The sequence below is a fragment of the Oncorhynchus masou genome, chromosome 31 (assembly GCF_036934945.1).
Source record: "Oncorhynchus masou masou isolate Uvic2021 chromosome 31, UVic_Omas_1.1, whole genome shotgun sequence".
Taxonomy (NCBI): Eukaryota; Metazoa; Chordata; class Actinopteri; order Salmoniformes; family Salmonidae; genus Oncorhynchus; species Oncorhynchus masou.
Window position 1 is genome coordinate 68,644,132 of NC_088242.1, and position 19,661 is coordinate 68,663,792.

At 45.7% G+C, this 19,661-nt stretch overlaps 2 protein-coding genes across 2 annotated transcripts; one reads left to right on the forward strand and one right to left on the reverse strand.

Moving 5' to 3' along the window:
• Positions 1 to 6,767: 6,767 nt before the first annotated feature.
• Positions 6,768 to 14,190, forward strand: si:ch1073-390k14.1 (deoxyribodipyrimidine photo-lyase). Its single transcript, XM_064951781.1, has 10 exons — positions 6,768 to 7,005; positions 7,426 to 8,164; positions 8,256 to 8,567; positions 8,662 to 8,834; positions 8,913 to 8,997; positions 9,086 to 9,318; positions 9,416 to 9,610; positions 12,760 to 12,985; positions 13,222 to 13,397; positions 13,577 to 14,190. Exons 1-10 carry the CDS (start codon positions 6,781 to 6,783, stop codon positions 13,928 to 13,930), a joined length of 2,718 nt encoding a protein of 905 aa, XP_064807853.1. The 5' UTR covers positions 6,768 to 6,780; the 3' UTR covers positions 13,931 to 14,190.
• Positions 14,191 to 17,762: 3,572 nt separating this feature from the next.
• On the reverse strand, positions 17,763 to 19,579 carry LOC135524335 (glycine cleavage system H protein, mitochondrial-like). Its single transcript, XM_064951793.1, has 5 exons — positions 19,402 to 19,579; positions 19,170 to 19,249; positions 18,952 to 19,015; positions 18,694 to 18,825; positions 17,763 to 18,537 (listed from the first exon to the last, which is right to left on the reverse strand). Exons 1-5 carry the CDS (start codon positions 19,544 to 19,546, stop codon positions 18,440 to 18,442), a joined length of 519 nt encoding a protein of 172 aa, XP_064807865.1. The 5' UTR covers positions 19,547 to 19,579; the 3' UTR covers positions 17,763 to 18,439.
• Between the last annotated feature and the right edge of the window lie 82 nt (positions 19,580 to 19,661).

The following is a 19,661-nucleotide window of genomic DNA, read 5'->3' on the forward strand; positions in this document are numbered from 1 at the left end:
TCTGGAGGTTAGTTAACACAGTGTCCAAAGAGGTGCCAGAAGTATACAGAATGGTGTTGTCTGCGTAGAGGTGGATCAGAGAATCACCAGCAGCAAGAGCGACATCATTGATGTATACAGAGAAGAGAGTCGGCCCGAGAATTGAACCCTGTGGTAACCCCCATAGAGACTGCCAGAGGTCCGGACAACAGGCCCTCCGATTTGACACACTGAACTCTATTAGAGAAGTTGTTGGTAAACCAGGCAAGGCAATCATTTGAGAAACCAAGGCTGTCGAGTCTGCTAATAAGAATGTGTTGTTTGACAGAGTCGAAAGCCTTGGCCAGGTCGATGAATATGGCTGCACAGTAATGTCTCTTATTGATGGCGGTTATAATATCGTATAGGACCTTGAGCGTGGCTGAAGTGCACCCATGACCAGTTCTGAAACCAGATTGCATAGCGGAGAAGGTATGGTGGGATTCTAAATGGTCAGTAATCTGTTTAGAAATACCGGGTAGGATAGATATAGGTCTGTAGAAGTTTGGGTCTAGAGTGTCACAACCTTTGAAGAGGGAGATGACCGCAGCAGCTTTCCAGTCTTTAGGAATCTCAGACGATATGAAAGAAAGGTTAAACAGGCTAGTAATAGGGGTGGCAGCAATTTCGGCAGATCATTTTAGACAGAGAGGTTCCAGATTGTCTAGCCCGGCTGATTTGTAGGGGTCCAGATTTTGCAGCTCTTTCAGAACATCAGCTATCTGGATTTGGGTGAAGGAGAAATGGTGGGGGCTTGGGCGGGTTGCTGTGGAGGGTGCCGGGCAGTTGACCGGGGTAGGGTTAGCCAGGTGGAAAGCATGGCCAGCCGTAGAGAAATGCTTATTGAAATTCTCAATTATAGTGGATTTATCGGTGGTAACAGTGTTTCCTAGCCTCAGAGCAGTGGGCAGCTGGGAGGAGGTGCTCTTATTCTCCATGGACTTTACAGTGTCCCAGAACATTTTGGAGTTTATGTTACAGGCCACAAATTTCTGTTTGAAAAAGCTAGCCTTAGCTTTCCTAACTGCCTGTGTATATTTGTTCCTAACTTCCCTGAAACGTTGCATATCACGGGGGCTATTCGATGCTAATGCATTGAGTAATGATGAGAGAGATATAGTCTCTAGAGACGTTTAAACCAGGTGATGTCATTGCATATGTAGGAGGTGGAACAACATGGTTGGTTAAGGCATATTGAGCAGGGCTAGAGGCTCTACAGTGAAATAAGACAGTAATCACTAACCAGGACAGTAATGGATGAGGCATATTGATATTAAAGAGAGGCATGTGTCGCCAAGTGATCATATTGGTCCAGTGAGTGGTTGGGCTGGCTGGGGAAATGGCGATTCAGACATTTAGCAGGCCGGGGCTAACAAGCTAGCAGTTCGTAGGCCGGGGATAAACAAGCTAGCAGTTAGCAGACCGGGGCTAGCAAGCTAGTAGGAGGGCGTTTGTGGGACATTGCGATGGAGGTAAGTCTGTTTTTGCATCCTCGTGTGGTGACGTCAATAGGCCAGTCATGGATTAGTAGGGTTCCAAGTAGCTCTAGGTAGCTAGCAGGCCTAGCAGGTTAGCAAATGGGCCTTCAGCGGACGTCGCGCCTGAGGGGCCTGTTGGAATCCTCGGGCAGATTGTGTCGGCATTCCAGTTGTAGAGGATCGGCGGGGTTCCGTGCCCCATACCGGCAGTAGAAGGGGTCCGGATATTGTGATATTCGGTGGTAGCCCAGGTACCCTAGCCGGGCTAGCTTCAGGCTAATTGCTGCTTGCTCCGGAATGGAAACGCTAGCCAGGAGTAGTCACCTGGGATTGCGGTTAGCTAGTTGCGAAGATCCAGATGAAAAGGTTCAGAGTTTGCGGTAGGAATCCGGGGATATGATTGGTCCGTTATGCTCTGGTTTGAGTCACGTTGTACGAACTGGCGAGAGCTTTCTGAGCTAAAGGTTAGCTGATGACCGCTAGCAGTGGTTTGCTGACTGATAGTTGGTAGCTAGTTGGCTGTCTAGCTTCAGATGAGGCGATTCCAGATCCGAAGTAAATAGAAATACTTTAGAAAAAACAGATCCACGCCACATTGGGTGAGGCGGGTTACAGGAGAGTATTTAGAAGTTGAGGTTTAGGAAAATATTTTAAAAAGATATGCGAAGAAAATATATAAAAAGATACATACAAGGGACACGACAGGACAACGACAAAGTTGTCTGACTGCTACGCCATCTTGTGTGTTTTTGTTCTACTTTACTTTTTACTTTTTTTATTGAAGAGGACTGGGGAGAGGAATTTTCCTGTCTTCTGTTCTATCTTCCACTATTACACACCTCTTCTTTCTCCTTTCCTTCATCCTCCATTCTTTATCCTTTTATCTATCCTCCATTTTATCACACACACCTCCTTTTTGTTTTCTCAAGCCTCAATACTATCTTCCTTCATTCCCTTTTCCTCTACTATCCTCTTTCTCTTCCCCACCACGCATTCCTTCTCTCAAAGCATCCAGAAGGGGATGGTCTCTCATCTCCAACCTGTCTGTTCTGTTCTCCTCACCTCTATTCTCATTTCTTCTCTGCCCTCTCTCCATTTCTGCTCTATAAACATCCCTGCAGTGGTCCACAAAACCAACAACTGAGTGTTTGATCAGGCACTGGAATATGAACACTGAATTATCTACCCAACCTCCACTGTGTGTTTCTGAGTATATATCTTAATGTTCTGCTATTCATGTAGATGGCAGTGTGGGGCTATGCGGTTGCTATAGGGCTAGGTGGTCCCATCAAGCACACATCACAGCTAGATTTCGTCTGTGATACCTGCCAATGAAGTGACGTGGTCTCCCAGAGGAGAGAGACGAGAGATCGAGAGAGGGAGAAGGAAGGAGAGAGGAGAGGGGGAGAGAGAGGGAGAAGGAAGGAGAGGGAGAAGGAAGGGGAGAGAGAGGAGAGTGGGAAAAGGAAGGAGAGAGGAGAGGGGGAGAGAGGGAGAAGGAAGGAGCAGGAGAAGGAAGGGGAGAGAGAGAGGGAATGTGTGTGTGTGTGAGAGAGAGAGAGAGTGAATGATTTATGAGTTGCATATATCTATTCCAGTCTATTCCGTTATGTTTCTCCTCAATTGAGTTTTGAATCTCTTTCCATTCATTCTCCTGGAGATGTTATGGTTATATAGGAGTCTGCATGTGTGTGTTAAGGAGACAGACCTGTGGCCACGTGCCTTGTATGCAGGACAAAGACAAAGACTACAGAGTAACACTATTGTCTGCTCCTTTACTCTCTCTCTCTCTCTCCCTTCCTTGTCTTTTGCTCAAATCAAAGTTTATTGGTCATGTGCACAGATTTGCAGATGGTTCAGCAAAATGCTTGCGTTTCTAGTTCCAACCGTGCAGTAATAATACCTAGCAATACAAAACAATGCACACATATTCAAAAAAGTAAAAAGAAAGTAAAAAGAAATTAAGAAAGTTTGGACACACCTCATCATGCAAGTGTTTTTCTTTATTTTGACTTTGTTCTACATTTTAGAATAATAGTGAAGACATCAAAACTATGAAAGAACACATATGGAATCATGTAGTAACCAAATAAGTGTTAAATAAATCAAAATATTTTTGAGGTTCTTTGAAGTAGTCACCCTTTTCCTTGATGACAGCTTTGCACACTATTGGCATTCTCTCAACCAGCTTCATGAGGATGTCACCTGGAATGCATTTCAATTAACAGGTGTGCCTTGTTAAAAGTTAATTTGTGGAATTTTTTTCCTTCTTAATGCGTTTGAGCCAATCAGTTGTGTTGTGACAAGGTAGGGTTGGTATACAGAAGATAGCCCTATTTGGTAAAACACCAAGTCCATATTATGGAAAGAACAGCTTAAATAAGCAAAGCGAAACTACAGTCTATCATTACTTTAAGACATGAAGGTCAGTCTATGCAGAAAAGTGCAGTTGCAAAAAGCATTGAGTGCTATGATGAAACTGGCTCTCATGAGGACCGTCACAGGAAAGGAAGACTCAGAGTTACCTCTGTTGCAGAGGATAAGTTCATCAGTTACCAGCCTCAGAAATTGCAGCCCAAATAAATGCTTCACAGAGTTCAAGTAACAGACACATCTCGACATCAGCTGTTCAGAGGAGACTGTGTGAGACTATGTGAATCAGGCCTTCATGGTTGAATAGCTGCAAAGAAACCACGACTTCAGGACACCAATAAGAAGAAGAGACTTGCTTGGGCCAAGAAACACAGGCAATGGTCATTAGACCGGTGGAAATATGTTATTTTGTCTGATGAGTGCAAATTTGATATTTTTGGTTCCATCCACTGTCTTTGTGAGATGCAGAGTATGTGAACGGATGATCTCCGCATGTGTGGTTCCCACCGGGAAACATAAAGGTGGTGTGATGGTGCTTTGCTGGTGATTTATTTAGAATTCAAGGCACACTTAACCAGCATGGCTACCACAGCATTCTGCAGTGATACACCATCCCACCTGGTTTGCGCTTAGTGGGATTATCATTTGTTTTTCAACAGGACAATGACCCTATTTGACCAGGAAGGAGTGTAATGGAGTGCTGCATCAGATGACCCGATCTCAACCCAATTGAGATGGTTTGGGATGAGTTGGACTGCAGAGTGAAGGAAAAGTAGACAACAAGTGCTCAGCATATGTGGGAACTCCTTCGAGACTGTTGGCATTGCATTCCAGGTGAAGCTGGTTGAGTGAATGCCCAGTGTGCAAAGCTGTCATCAAGGCAAATATAAAATATATTTTGATTTGTTTAACACTTTTTTGGTTACTACATGATTCCTTATGTGTTATTTCATAGTTTTGATATCTTCACTATTATTCTACAATGTAGAAAATAGTCAAAATAAAGAAAACCATTGAATGAGTAGGTATGTCCAAACTTTTGTTTGGTACTGTATATGAACACCTGCTCTTTCCATGACATAGACTGACCAGGTGAGAGCTATGATCCCTTATTGATGTCAGTATAGATGAAGGGGAGGAGACAGGTTAAAGAATGATTTTTAAGCCTTGAGACAATCGACGCATGAATTGTCTATGTGTGCCATTCAGAGAGTGAATGGGCAAGACAAAAGACTTTGTGCCTTCGGGGTATGTAGTGGTTTCCAGGTTCACCGGTTTGTGTCATGAACTGCAATGCTGCTGGGTTTTTCACGCTCAACAGTTTCCTGTGTGTATCAAGCATGGCCCATCACCCAAAGGACATCCAGCCAACTTGACACTATTGTGGTAAGCATTGGAGTCAACATGGGCCAGCATCCCTGTGGAATGCTTTCAAAATGCTTTTTTTGGTGTGTATAGGGAGTATGGACAGTATATGAATAGAATAGGTGTGTACAGCAGTAGTTGTATAAGATGAGCCAGGACTAGAATACAATATATCCATATAAAGTGGATAAAACAGTATGTAACCATGAATAAAGGGACCAGTGTTCAATGTCTCTATGTACATAGGGCAGCAGTCACTAAGGCTCAGCCTAGAGTACCGGAAAGTGGCCGGCTAGTAACACTGACTAAGGCTCAGCCTAGAGTACCGGAAGGTGGCCGGCTAGTAACACTGACTAAGGCTCAGCCTAGAGTACCGGAAGGTGGCCGGCTAGTAACACTGACTAAGGCTCAGCCTAGAGTACCGGAAGGTGGCCGGCTAGTAACACTGACTAAGGCTCAGCCTAGAGTACCGGAAGGTGGCCGGCTAGTAACACTGACTAAGGCTCAGCCTAGAGTACCGGAAGGTGGCCGGCTAGTAACACTAAGGTTCAGCCTAGAGTACCGGAAGGTGGCCGGCTAGTAACACTGACTAAGGTTCAGGGCAAGTTACTGGGAGGAGGTCAGCTGGTGATGGATAAACTGTCTGATGGCCTGGAGATAAAAGCTGTTTATCAGTCATGGCTCGGGTTGCTGATGTCCTTGATGTTCTTCTTGGCCTTCCTGTGACACCGGGTGCTGTATATGTCCTGGAAGGCAGGCAGTGTGCCCTGATGATGCGTTGGGCTGACCACACCACCCTCTGGAGAGCCCTCATCTCTTCTCCTGGCACATCTTTTTCTCTCTTTGATCTCTTAGGTATACATTCAAAACAGATCTTTATTGATAGTATGTGACGGCAGACAGATGTGTTTAGGCTTATGGAAGATTGGTCCATTCACTGATCTGTCTGTTAGTGAGAGACAGCAAGAAGCCAGCTAATCTCACTGTTCTCTATTGATCACACACTTAGAGACTACATACTTTGTCTAAACACTATTGATCTCCCTCTCTCTCATATAGCATGAGGATCAAGAGAATAAATTAAGGGTATAAAAGACACTTGGTGGGAGAGGGATGATGATTTTATTTGTCTTTAGTCTGGAGAGGGAAGCTGTGAGTGTTTCTCAGGAGCACCATGAGCATAGGAAGTGAGACGAATGACTGTAATATTGTAGACTTGGGTGCCCTCTACTGGTCACAATGTTACATTGCATCACATCCGATGTAATTACAAAACAGTGTGGGATTGAGCTTGTGTAACTGGCTATCAGCTGTTGAGTAACTCATTCAAGTTGCAGCATACTCGATCCTCTCTGTCCCACTATCACCACTAATTGAAAACTATCGAAAAATGCAAAAGAAATCAACAACCTTTAACATTGTCTTCTCATGGATGATTACGACCTAATCTGGATTCTTTGGGGTATTTGGAATTTTAAGAGAGACTGACAGTTTCAGTAGGGAACTCCTCTCAGTTTTATTGCTTTTCCATCACCAGCAATAGACCATGCCTGTATCGGGTGGTGAGGACCCCATGTCCCAGGTTCGTCAGATGCTGAGAGAGTTGCTTGTGGGGAGAGAGAACGCCGAGGGCTTCTTCTGTCTGTGTGTGTCTGTACTGGGACACAACGATACACGGACACATTTCTTGCCGCTCATCCAGCTCCTAGCCACCGATCACAACAGGCTTCACACCACCCTCACCTCCATCTATTTGGAATACTTCTCCAAGGTACGACTGTTTGTATGTATATATGTGTATGTATGTATGTATGTATGTATGTATGTATGTATGTATGTATGTATATGTGTGTGTATATGTGTATGTGTGTGTGTGTGTGTGTGTAGTCCAGTCATATTCTAAAATTATTATAGATACTCTGTCTCAACACAATGACATTTGTTAGTTTGATAGTTGTGTGTGTTTTGTTAGTGTTGTAGGCCTAACCTACCCTACTGGAAAATCCAGTTTAGACCAGATCGGATTTTGAGCTGTTCACTGGCTTGAGCTGGTACAGCTGGATTTTCCAGCAGAGTTGTATTTGTCAAGAAGGTAATTCATGTTAGAAGTTCACTATTTTGAACCTCTAACACATTGTAAATTTGTATATATGACTAAAGCTGTATACATGACCATAACCGTCTGTTACAGGATGAGGATGATGAGTTGGCAGTAGCTCTGGCTCTGTCCCTATTAGAGGTCAAAGGGCAACAGCAGACCAATACCAAGCCCCTCTTCCCAGACCCTAAACTCCAGGGTCAAACAGACACCCAGGCTACGGCAACCTACAGACCCCAGAATAGCTCCATTCAGAGTCAGTCAGTTTCTCCTAATGGTAGCTCCAGCCAGCCTCCGCCAGCCCCTCTTCCCACGGGTGCGAGCTACGCCCAGCTAGCAGCAGTAGGAGGAAGGAGACAGACTCAGGCTCAACACCAAGACTCCACATCACCCAGAAGATCATCTGGACATGGCAGCTCTCCTCAGACAGAGAGACAGAGAGGCCCGACCCAGACCCAGAAACAGACAGACATAAAGTGGTCTAACGTCACTCAGGATGTGTGTGCCTCTATTGCCACTTTGACATCCAATCTCAACCAAACCAAAGATGACGTCACTGTGGTGGAGTGCAAAGTGGACCAATCTGAGAAGCCAAAGCGCTCAAAGAACAGACGTCAGCGGAGGAAGGGGTATGGCCAGCAGGTGGTAGGTATGCCTCGATGCCCCTCGGCTCCACCCCCTGTGCTGCTGTGGTTCCGCAGGGACCTGCGTCTCCATGACAACCCAGCTGTGATTGGCTCGTTGGAGGCTGGAGGGCCGGTCATCCCCGTCTTTATCTGGTGCCCAGAGGAGGAGGAGGGTCCCGGGGTAACCGTGGCTATGGGAGGGGCCTGTAAGTATAAACATATACATATGTCATTATTTCTTTACCTCGGCTTCTGTGTCTCCTGATCTGTGTCTAATCCTTCTCTGTCTCATACCAGGTAAATTCTGGCTGCACCAGGCCCTGTCCTGTCTCAGATCTGCTCTGGAACACATCGGCAGTCATCTTGTTTTCCTTCGGCCGGATGAGGAGAGAGAGGGGATTGGTTCTTCACTGCTTGCCCTGAGGAGTCTGGTGAGAGAGACGGGGGCTCAGACGGTGCTGGCTAGCGCCCTCTATGAGCCGTGGCTGAGAGAGCGGGACCAGGTCGTGGTGTCAGCGCTGCAGAAAGACAGGGTGGAGGTTAACATGGTCCACTCCTACTGTCTCAGAGACCCTTATACTGTTACTACTGAGGGGGTGGGACTCAGAGGTATGGTAATACTACTGTTACAACCACTACTACTGTTATTAACATTTAATATGACACAGCAGTAACTCTCTCTCACACACTTTCCCTCCCTCAGGTATTGGTTCTGTATCCCACTTCATGAGTTGCTGTCAGATGAACCCTGGCCCAGGGTTAGGGGTTCCCCTGGACCCCCCCATATCGCTCCCCTCACCCTCTGTCTGGCCCAGAGGCTGCCCTCTGGAGGGGCTAGGACTGGCACGAATGCCCTGCAGGAAGGATGGAACCACGGTCAGTATCCCCTTGGACTGGAGCACATGGGGGTCTGGGTTATTGTTGGTTGTATGTTAATGTGAGTGTCTGTTCCAGATTGACTGGGCGGCTAACATCAGGAGTTCATGGGACTTTAGTGAGGAGGGGGCCCAGTCACGTCTAGAGGCATTTCTAAATGATGGTGAGACACATATTTCCCTTTCTCTACTTGTACTCAGAATTAAACCACCCTACAGAATAGATATGTTATGTGTGTGTATGTATTCCAGGTGTGTACAGATATGAGAAGGAATCAGGGCGTGCGGATGCCCCCAACACCAGCTGTCTGTCTCCTTACCTGCACTTTGGCCAGCTGAGTGCTCGCTGGCTGCTGTGGGACACTAAAGGGGCGCGCTGCCGATCCCCCAAGTTCATACGAAAACTGGCCTGGAGGGACCTGGCCTACTGGCAGCTAACATTGTTCCCAGACCTGCCCTGGGAATCACTCAGACCACCATACAAGGCAAGGACAGGGTTAACACTAGCTCTAGCACTCTCTTCCTAGTTTGTATCCAATGAAAGCAGGACACTCACTCTCTTCTTGGTTTCTGTCCAATCAGGCCCTTCGGTGGAGCAATGAGAGGGGTCATCTGAAGGCGTGGCAGAAGGGCAGGACAGGTTATCCTCTAGTAGACGCTGCAATGAGACAGCTGTGGCTGACTGGATGGATGAACAACTATATGAGACACGTAGTGGCTTCTTTCCTCATAGCTTACCTCCATCTACCATGGCAGGAAGGATATCGCTGGTTCCAGGTGAGACTCACACACACACAGACATACACACCAGACTATAGAGCTTTGTCTGTTTAATGAAAATGTCTACTGCAGTGAATCGGCAGCTCTGGATGTTCAGCTTACTCGGGACCAGGCCCCTAGTCCCTGGGATTCGAAAGAGGAAGCGGCACCGAAAGGCAAGCGAGGCGGCATCCTGACAAAAATACGTTGGGCTGCAAATAGACCTACATTGCCCTCTGTTCTATTGGCGAACGTGCAGTCACTAGTGCAGTCACTAGTGCAGTCACGAGACTATTCTATCAACAGGAACTGAAAAACTGTAATATCCTATGTTTCTCAAAATCGTGGTTGAACGAGAACATGGATTATATACACTGAGTGTACAAAACATTAAGAACACCTGCTCTTTCCATGACGTAGACTGACCAGGTGAACCCAGGTGAAAGCTATGATCCCTTATTGATGTCACTTGTTAAATCCATCTTTTTTAATGCTTCGTTCAAAACAACTGGGAACTCAGAGCTGGGAAATTGCTGACTCCCGACTTCAGGGCAACTGGAAAATTGAGGGAAAAAAACTAGCTCCAACTGGGAAAATTAGTTGTGACCGGTCATCCAACTCAGAATCCCATGTGGGGAACTGGCCTCTTTCTAGAGCTCCGACTTTCTGACCTGAAGATCACTGACATCATGATCTAGTTTTTTTTCGAGATCCCAGTTGTCTTGAAAGCACCATAATACTGCACAAATGATCGAAATGACCGGCTACTTTGACACTGACAAACTGAGAATCTGAGATGAATCAATGAAAACGACCTTGTCTTGAATCCATCAATAGCCTAGGCCATGTTGTGTGGAGACACATTATTATAGGCTACAATATCAGGGAATTATAGTCCTAAAAAAGCTTTCCAGTTTCGCTGACTCACAATGATGCACAGTTCACTCACTGGTGAAGGACTATGTGCTCGTGCCTCTCTCGTTTTTTTGCTTTGGAAAACAATATTTGGAAGTTGATCAAATGTTTTGGTAGCCTAAAGCTGACATATTAGAGTATTCTCTTTTCAGCATTAGCCATTTGCTTTCCAACCTGTGTTTTCCTACGATTGTAGGCTATTTCAAATATTGAGAAAGGCCAGTTTTGTCTGCATGTTTCTTCACTGACATATTTGCCACTGTTCTCGACTGTAGGCTATGCCTTGTATTGGGCTACATTCCACAGCTTGGCTATTTTGAAAATAAACAATTTATCATCTGTGGCAAAGTGTGTAGGCTCTCTCATAGTGTAATAGGCTATTCTGAATTATTTCATTTCTTACTGAACAGAGCAGTAACTCTACCTTTGGTAAATGTATTAATTTCTCATGTGTGCCGCAGTTCCTCTCGAACCCTTTGCACAGCTATAATTTTATAAGGAAAAAAAGTATGAAGTGCAATGCTGGAGAGATGAGAGTTGCAGGCTCATGTCTATCAGAGCAGAGGGAGAGAGATCATAGAAAGTGAATCTCATTCTATTTCTGTGAGAGATAGGAGGGGGGGGGGGGCAGGAGAATTAACCAAGAGGCAACTCGAATTAATTTTGAACGCGTTCACTATAATTTTAACATTGCAAAAGTGAAAATTATTTTTCACACCACGTGAGGTAGCGTGGATCCGGCTCAAATTAAGCACTGCTCAGAGTACAGCTCGCTGGTTCTATGCTTTGTCAAGACCGGGTTGTAGACGAAAGGAGGAGGGGTGTGTCTTTTTGTTAACAGCTTATTTGCGATCTCTAATGTTAAGTCTCGAGTTGTTGCTCGCCCTAGTTAGAATACCTAATGATAAGCTGCAGACCATAATATTGACCATGATATTTATTTTTCATAGCTGTATATTTACCACCATAAACTGATGCTGGTAATAAGACCACACTCAACAAGCTGTATAGAGTCATAAGTAAACATCCACACTGAGCTAAAGGCTAGAGCTGCCGCTTTCAAGGAGCGGTACACCAATCCGGATGCTTATAAGAAATCCTGCTATGACCTCCAACAAGCCATCAAACAGGCAAATCATCAATACAGGACTGAGACCGATGCGTACCAGGCCGGCTCTGATGCTTGACGGATGTGGCAGGGCTTGCAAACGATCATGGATTACAATAGGAAACCCAGCAGCGAGCTGCCCAGCGACGCTAGCCTAACAGATGATCTAAGTGCCGTTTATGCTCACTTCGAGGCAAGCAACACTGAACCATGTATGAGAGCACTAGCTGTTCCGGACAACTGTGTGATCTCTCTCTCTGTAGCTGATGTAAGTGGGACCAGATGCGTGCTCTTCCCCCTTTAGGAGGCTTAAAAAATTTGGCACGGGCCCTCAGATCCTCAAAAAGTTCTCCAGCTACACAATTGAGATCATCTTGACTAACTGCATCACTGCTTGGTACGGCAACTGCAAGGCACCTGACCACAAGGCACTACAGATGGTGGTAAGTACAGCCCAGTACATCACTCGGGCCAAGCTCCCTGTCATCCAGGACCTCTATACCAGGAGGTGTCAGAGGAAGGCCCAGATAATGGTCAAAGACTCCAGCCACCCAAGTCATAGACTTTTTTTCTCTGCAAGCGGTACCAGTGCACCAAGTCTGGAACCAACAGGACCCTGAACAGTTTATAACCCCAAGCCATAAGACTGCTAAAAAAGACTGCAAAATAGCTGATCAAATGGCTACCCGGACTACCTGCATTGACCCTTTTTTGCACTAACTCTATGCACACACAGTGGACTCACTCACACTGACACCCCAACACACACACACACTACAAATGCCCACACATGGATACTGATGCCACGCACTCACCACACACTGCTGCTGCCTATTATCTATCCTGTTGCTTTGTCACTTTACCCCTACCTATATGTACATAGTGTCTACTGCAATAACCTCATACCCGTGGACCTCGACTCGATTCTGGTGCTAACTGTATATAGTCATGTTATTTTTACTTGTTATTGTTATTCACAGTGTCGCTATTTCTATAATTTAATTTTTTACTTTGTCTTTAACTCTGCATTGTTGGTAAAGGACCTTTAAGCAAGCATTTCATAGTTAGTCTACACCTGTTGTTTACAAAAGCATGTGACAAATAACATTTGATTTGATAATAACGTTGAACTGTGTGTGTGTAGGACACTCTTGTGGATGCTGACGTGGCCATAGATGCCATGATGTGGCAGAATGGAGGCATGTGTGGTCTCGACCACTGGAACTTTGTCATGCACCCTGTTGACGCAGCCATGACCTGTGACCCTTACGGAAGCTATGTCAGGAAGTGGTGCTCTGAGCTGGCGGTGCTGCCTGATGACCTCATACACAAACCCTGGAAGTGCCCAGCCTCCATGCTGCGCCGTGCCGGTGAGAGACAACAGAACCAGCCTTATCCTCCTAATCTTAACTTAAACCAGAATTTACCCGAACATTATTGTAATAATAATACCATAGCCTTACCCTTATCAAACTGTCGAGTTACCATAACCTTACAATAGCCATACTACTGTAGCTTTTACCACTAACCCAACTCTCATGTATAGACTTGTTGGTGTTTAACTCCCCATCTACACTTTAACTAAACCTCAGCACTCTCCCTCTAGGTGTAGTCCTAGGCCAGTCCTACCCAGAGCGTGTGGTGACAGATCTGGAGGAGAGGAGGAGCCAGTCTTTGCAGGACGTGGCATTGGTGAGGCGGCGTTTTGGGGAGTACGTGGACCCCTGCTCGGGGTGCGACCTGGTCCCCCTGCCCCCCCGCCTGGTCTCGGAGGCCATGGGTGTACGTCAACTCACTGCTTCTAATCGTATTGTCTCATGAGTGGTCCTCAGTACTGTCTTTCCTGTTTGATTTCTTTCTTTGGCCACATGACTTTTGTCTGCCTTGAGACAATTTTTTTATATACAAATGTCACACTGTGAACTAAATTGAGTGAGTGACAGCTTCTCTCCCTTTGTCAGGGAGGTATGGTCAACACAGGTGGGCAGTTCCTCCTGCCTGTTATCACCCGTATGGAGTTCAAGCACCAATCAGACGATCCAGACGCGGACGCTGACTCTAACCCCTATAACGCCGTTCTGAAGGGCTACGTGAGCCGCAGGCGGAATGAGACCATCGCCTTCCTGAACCAGACAGACTTCACAGCCAGCGTGATAAACGAGGGAGCAGAGAGGAGGGAAAGACAGGAGCAAGACCAGAGGAGGATGGAGGGACTTCCACGCCCCCTTGCAGTTGAACGAAGGGGAAAGAGGACCCCCGCTGCCAAGGACAGCTTCTCCACAGTGCCTGGGGGAGTGGCTACTTCTCACAGATGACCATAAGGATAGGGGCTAAAGGTTCGATAGAGCCACTGTGGTGCCCAATGGCCTTTCCTCAATTGATTTGCTTAACTTCTGCATCCTTCCTCACCTACTTTTGAAAATGGTTAAAGGTAAATCAAGGAGACACGGAAGTGAGGGAACGTGGACTAAAACGTGCTTGTATCAATTGTCTCTCCTTCATTCACATGTCATCAGGCAAATTGTTTACAGTGGATCACAAAAAATAAATGTGTAAAGTGATCAAAACAAATTAAGTTAGTTGTGCAAGACATTTTCTTGAAACAATATGCTACTTACCATTTTTAAACGTATGCATGCTTTTCTGCTCCGACAAAACAAAAGCTGATTCAACTGGGGTGTGGCAGATTTAAAACTCCAGTAGGATACATGACTATCCCCCATTATTATTTTTTATTTCACCTTTATTTAACCAGGTAGGTCGGTTGAGAACAAGTTCTCATTTATAACTGTGACTTGGCCAAGATAAAGCAAAGCAGTGCGACACAAACAACAGAGTTACACATTGAATAAACAAACATGCAGTCAATAATACAATAGAAAAAGTCTACATAGTGTGTGTGTAAATGAGGTAGGATAAGGGAGGTAAGGCAATAAATAGGCCATAGTGGTGAAATAATTAATATAGCAATTAAACACTGGAGTAATGGATGTGCAGAAGATGAATGTGCAAGTAGAGATACTGGGGTGCAAAGGAATAACTATGGGAATGAGGTAGTTGGGTGGGCTATGTACAGGTGCAATGATCAGTAAGCTGCTCTGGCAGCTGATGCTTAAAGTTAGTGAGGGAGATGTAAGACTCCAGTTTCAGTGATGTTTGCAATTCGTTCCAGTCATTAGCAGCAGAGAACTGGAAAGAAAGACGGCTAAAGGAGGAGTTGGCTTTGGGCATTGACCAGTGAAATATACCTGCTGGAGCGTGTGCTATGGGTGGGTGTTGCTATGGTGACCAGTGAGCTGAGATAAGGCAGGGCTTTGCCTAGCAAAGACAGATTACCTGGAGCCATTGGGATATGAAGCGAGGGCCACCCAACGGGGGCATACAGGTCGCAGTGGTGGGTAGTATATGGGGCTTTGGTGACAACACGGATGGCACTGTGATAGACTGCATCCAATTTGCTGAGTAGAGTGTTTGAGGCTATTTTGTAAATGACATCGCCGAAGTCAAGGATCAGTAGGATAGTCAGTTTTACGAGGGTGTTTGGCAGCATGAGTGAAGGACGCTTTGTTGCGAAATAGGAAGCCAATTCAAGATTTAATTTTGGATTGGAGATGGCTAATGTGAGTCTGGAAGGAGAGTTTACAGTCTAACCAGATTTGACACACTGAACTCTGAGTAGTAGTTGGTGAACCAGGCGAGGCAGTCATTTGAGAAACCAAGGGTGTTGAGTCTGCCGATTAAGAATGTGGTCATTGACAGAGTCGAAAGCCTTGGCCAGGTCGATGAAGACGGCTGCACAGTATCGTCTTTTATCAATGGCAGTTATGAAATTGTTTAGGACCTTGAGCATGGCTGAGGTGCACCCATGACCAGCACGGAAACCAGATTGCCTAGCGGAGAAGGTATGGTGGGATTCGAAATGGTTGGTGATCTGTTTGTTAACTTGGCTTTCAAAGATTTTAGAAAAGATTGGGCAGGATGGATATAGGTCTATAACCGTTTGGGTAAAAAGTGTCTCCCCCTTTGCAGTGGGGGATGACTGAGGCAGCTTTCCAATCTTTAGGGATCTCAGACGATACGAAAGAGAGGTTGAACAGGCTAGTAATACGGGGTGCGGCGGATCATTTTAGAAAAAGGGTCCAGATTGTCCGGTCCAGCTGATTTGCAGCCCTTTCAAAACATCAGCTATCTGGATTTGGGTGAAGGAGAAATGGGGGAGGCTTGGGCAAGTTGCTGTGGGAGGGGGTGCAGAGCTGTTGACCGGGGTAGGGGTAGCCAGGTAGAAAGCATGGCCAGCCGTAGAAAAATGCTTAATAAAATTCTCAATTATCGTAGATTTATCCGTGGTGACAGTGTTTCTTAGCCTCAGTGCAGTGGGCAGCTGGGAGGAGGTGCTCTTATTCTCCATGGACTTTAGTGTCCCAGAACTTTTTGGAGTTTGTGCTACAGAATGCAAATTTCTGTTTGAAAAAGCTAGCCTTAGCTTTCCTAACTGCCTGTGTATATTGGTTCCTAACGTCCCTGAAAAGTTCCATATTGCGGGTGCTATTCAATGCTAATGCAGTATGCCACATGACATTTTTGTGCTGGTCAAGGTCACTCAGGTCTGGAGTGAACCAAGGGCTATATCTATTTTCACTTCTACTTTTAAAGAATCACGAGGCATCCTCTACTGGCGGGATTAGGTCAATATCCTTCCAGGATATCCGGGCCAGGTCGATTAGAAAGGCCTGGTCGCAGAAGTGTTTTACGGAGCGCTTGACAGTGATGGGTGGTCTTTTAACCGCGGACCCATTACGGACGCAGGCAATGAGGCAGTGATCGCTGAGATTCTGGTTGAAGACAGCAGAGGTGTATTTAGAGGGCAGATTGGTCAGGATAATACCTATGAGGGTGCCCTTGTTTACGGATTTAGGGATGTACCTGGTAGGTTCCTTGATAATTTGTGTGATATTGAGGGCATCTATCTTAGATTGTAAGACAGCCAGGTTATTAATCATATCCCAGTTTAGGTCACCTAACAGCACAAACTCTGAAGATATGTGAAGTGATTGCCCCCCATCTATGGTGTCCAGGGCACAGCTGGGGGCTGAGGGGGGTCTATAAACAAGCAGCAACAGTGAGAGACTCATTTCTGGAAAGGTAGATTTTTAAAAGTAGAAGCTCGAACTGCTTGGGCACAGACCTGGATAGCATGATAGAACTCTGCGGTAGATTGTAACCCCACCCCCTTTGGCAGAATATGTTGTAGTTGGGGGTGGAAATGTCAGAATTTTTGGTGGCCTTCCTAAGCCAGGATTCAGACACGGCTAGGACATCAGGGTTGGTGGAGTTTGCGAAAGCCGTTTTATTCACTAACTTAGGGAGGATGAAAGGTGACTATAGAGGAGGGGAGGACACTTCCATTCACCTACTAACAAATTGACATCTTATCAGTTTAGTGGCCTTTTCACGTTTGGGAAAAAGTCCGTTGGAAGACTGTCCTTCCCGCCTCGATAGCCGCCTGTTGGTGAGGAAGCACAAGTGTATCCTACCTCGGAAGAGTTTTGATATCTGCCTGTCCCCCTTTGAATAGGATAATGTATTGTCAGAGGAGGAACGCATGCACACATTTAAAAACTATATGCTACTTATCCTTTTATCTATAAAATGTCTTGCACAACTTTTATCACTTTACACATTTTAGGATCCACTTCTGTAAACATAATTTGCCTAATGGCGTGCGAGTGGAGAAGCTTCTCATTTCATACTAGCACATTCTTCCAGACGCCTCTCCTTGATTACTGACTTTAAAAAAAAAGAAGAGGCGAGCGAGGATGGAAGCGAGGACGCAGGAGTTAAGCAAACCTAATTGAGAAAAGGCCCAGGTCACAGAAGGTAGAGGATAGATTTTTACCAAATGAGAAAATGCCAAAGACTACCTTGGTAGTTACAAAACTGTTTCAAAATGGGTGCATGTTCCAGGTCAAGCAATCATGCTGCAACATGTCAGGAACCACATTATGGGTTATGCTGTAACAGGAACAAACTGATGTTTACACAAATTTATTTGAGTCATTTACCAAAGCTATTTATAATAACATTCTGTAATTGAGGCTGAAGGGGGGGGGGGGGGGGTAAAAGTTGAAAAGATACAGTACTAATACATTCAAAGTAAACACACACGTGTACGTTTTATTTTTAAGTCTCCTCTCGATAGTGCCAGTACATGCAGAGGCGCAACATACAGTAGAAACCAGCCTGCACTAGATCCAAAGTGCTTTATTGTTAGTCCCTTCCCGCTAATCCCCTAGCACACGGACTGATACAGCTGTATTTGATAGAGTGAAATTGAGGACTATTTTACCCAGAGTAGTATTCACAATCTTAAGTTCCTCATACCCTGTGCTCGGGGCAGGCCTTGAGCGCCAGAGAGATTGAGGATGAATCTTAAAAGCCTTTTCCTCAATTCCTCAAAACAGAGTGAAACCCTCTGATTTGTTTTATTAAGGAGGCAGAGAGCAGACAAAAGGAATCAAGGAAAAGACTTGAGATTCTTCCATAGGTTGCATCAGGACTCATACAGTATCACTCATCCACACTGTACATGTCACAGGTGTAAGACACTTGTCCTCAGCATCTCCATTAAGTCAGTCATTACCAGTACAACAAAGACTCTCAACACTCAGAGCACAATAACACTGGCAGGTCAATACGGATGAGCTCTGCAGTCTCTCTGGCATCTGTTGGTTCCCCGGTGTAGTGTCATGGCACAACTGGTGCACTTCCTCTACTAGTGATTGACAGGCAGGTGAGGGGGTGGTAAGAGTTGGGGCTAGGCTGTGCTAGTCCTCTATGGATCGGATGTATCTCTCATAAGCCTTCTCATCCATCAGAGCATCTAGCTCCTTAGGGTTGGCAATGGTCATCTTCATCAGCCAACCTGTCCCAGCAGGGGTTACATGTCAGATGTTAGCCTAGACATCGGCCCTGTTTGAATATTCCTTCTTTCCTTAAAATGGTCACTGATGTGTGTGTGCACGTGTAGACTCGAGTATGCATGCATGTCTGCAGGTGTAGAGTGTGTATGTATGCTCACCGTCTTTGTAGCAGGACTTGTTGACAAGGCTGGGGTTGTCTGCAAGGAGTGTGTTGACCTCTGTGACTTCCCCGGTTAGAGGAGAGTACAACTCACTAGCTGCCTTCACACTCTCCAATGCTCCAAACTCATCTAAAAATTGACAGCGATGGGTCACGTCATGAACAGGTCTTGGGGAAGGGTGACTAGTATAACCCTAGAGGACCAGCGGTTGCGTTACCCTCCTCACAAGTCTGTATGGTAGTAATTGCTCCTTACCAGTCTGCGCCAGCTGCGTGCCAACCTCTGGTAGTCCACAGTACACCACATCTCCTAGAGCCTCCTGCATGACAGATTTAGATAATGCGAAATTAACCAAATGTGTCACTTCATGATCCGTGTGCCACAACACACTTCAACATTGGGTAGTTAAGACCACAGGTCCCAATGCGGCTCATACGAACCAGTGGGAGCATAGTCTCGTGATAACAACTCACCTGAGCAAATTTGCTGATGCCAACCGTTCCTACCTCTCCCTCTACTCGTATCCATTCGTGTTTGTCTGTGAATTTAAGAGCTGCGGAATTCAGGAGAAAAGTAAAATGAGTTCGAGTACACAAACCGAAAAACAGTTATAGCTACACGCTTAACTAGCTACGTTACGGTCGTGCTATGCGTTCTTGCTATGAACCACCTGTGTTACGAGGTCCACAAGCCAAGTAACGTTACCTGATGAGAGTCGGGTGGTAGTGGACAAAGTCCGTAGTAAGTATGCCCTGGATACCAGCCCAGAGGGAGGTAGCTGTGCCAAACGATAGAGCAAGGCAGAGGTAAAGTTGGAAGACAAGCAACGTTGCATCACACATGTAGCCATTGTCGTCGCGTTTTGACGACTGCAGTGACTGTCGCCTTTTTTAGACGTCATCATCTCAGACGCCACTCGGGGCGCGTTCAGCAGGCACAACGTTATGAAACGTTAGAGTTACAAA

Bases quoted from the DNA above. Each gene is read 5' to 3' on its own strand.
- si:ch1073-390k14.1 (XM_064951781.1), top strand. From the start codon at position 6,781: ATGCCTGTATCGGGTGGTGAGGACCCCATGTCCCAGGTTCGTCAGATG. The intron at 8,165-8,255 runs GTAAGTATAAAC...GTCTCATACCAG, and splicing joins CGTGGCTATGGGAGGGGCCT to GTAAATTCTGGCTGCACCAG. The intron at 8,568-8,661 runs GTATGGTAATAC...TCCCTCCCTCAG, and splicing joins TGAGGGGGTGGGACTCAGAG to GTATTGGTTCTGTATCCCAC.
- LOC135524335 (XM_064951793.1), bottom strand. From the start codon at position 19,546: ATGGCTACATGTGTGATGCAACGTTGCTTGTCTTCCAACTTTACCTCT. The intron at 19,250-19,401 runs GTAACGTTACTT...TGAATTCCGCAG, and splicing joins TACCACCCGACTCTCATCAG to CTCTTAAATTCACAGACAAA. The intron at 18,538-18,693 runs GTGAGCATACAT...CTGCTGGGACAG, and splicing joins CAAGTCCTGCTACAAAGACG to GTTGGCTGATGAAGATGACC.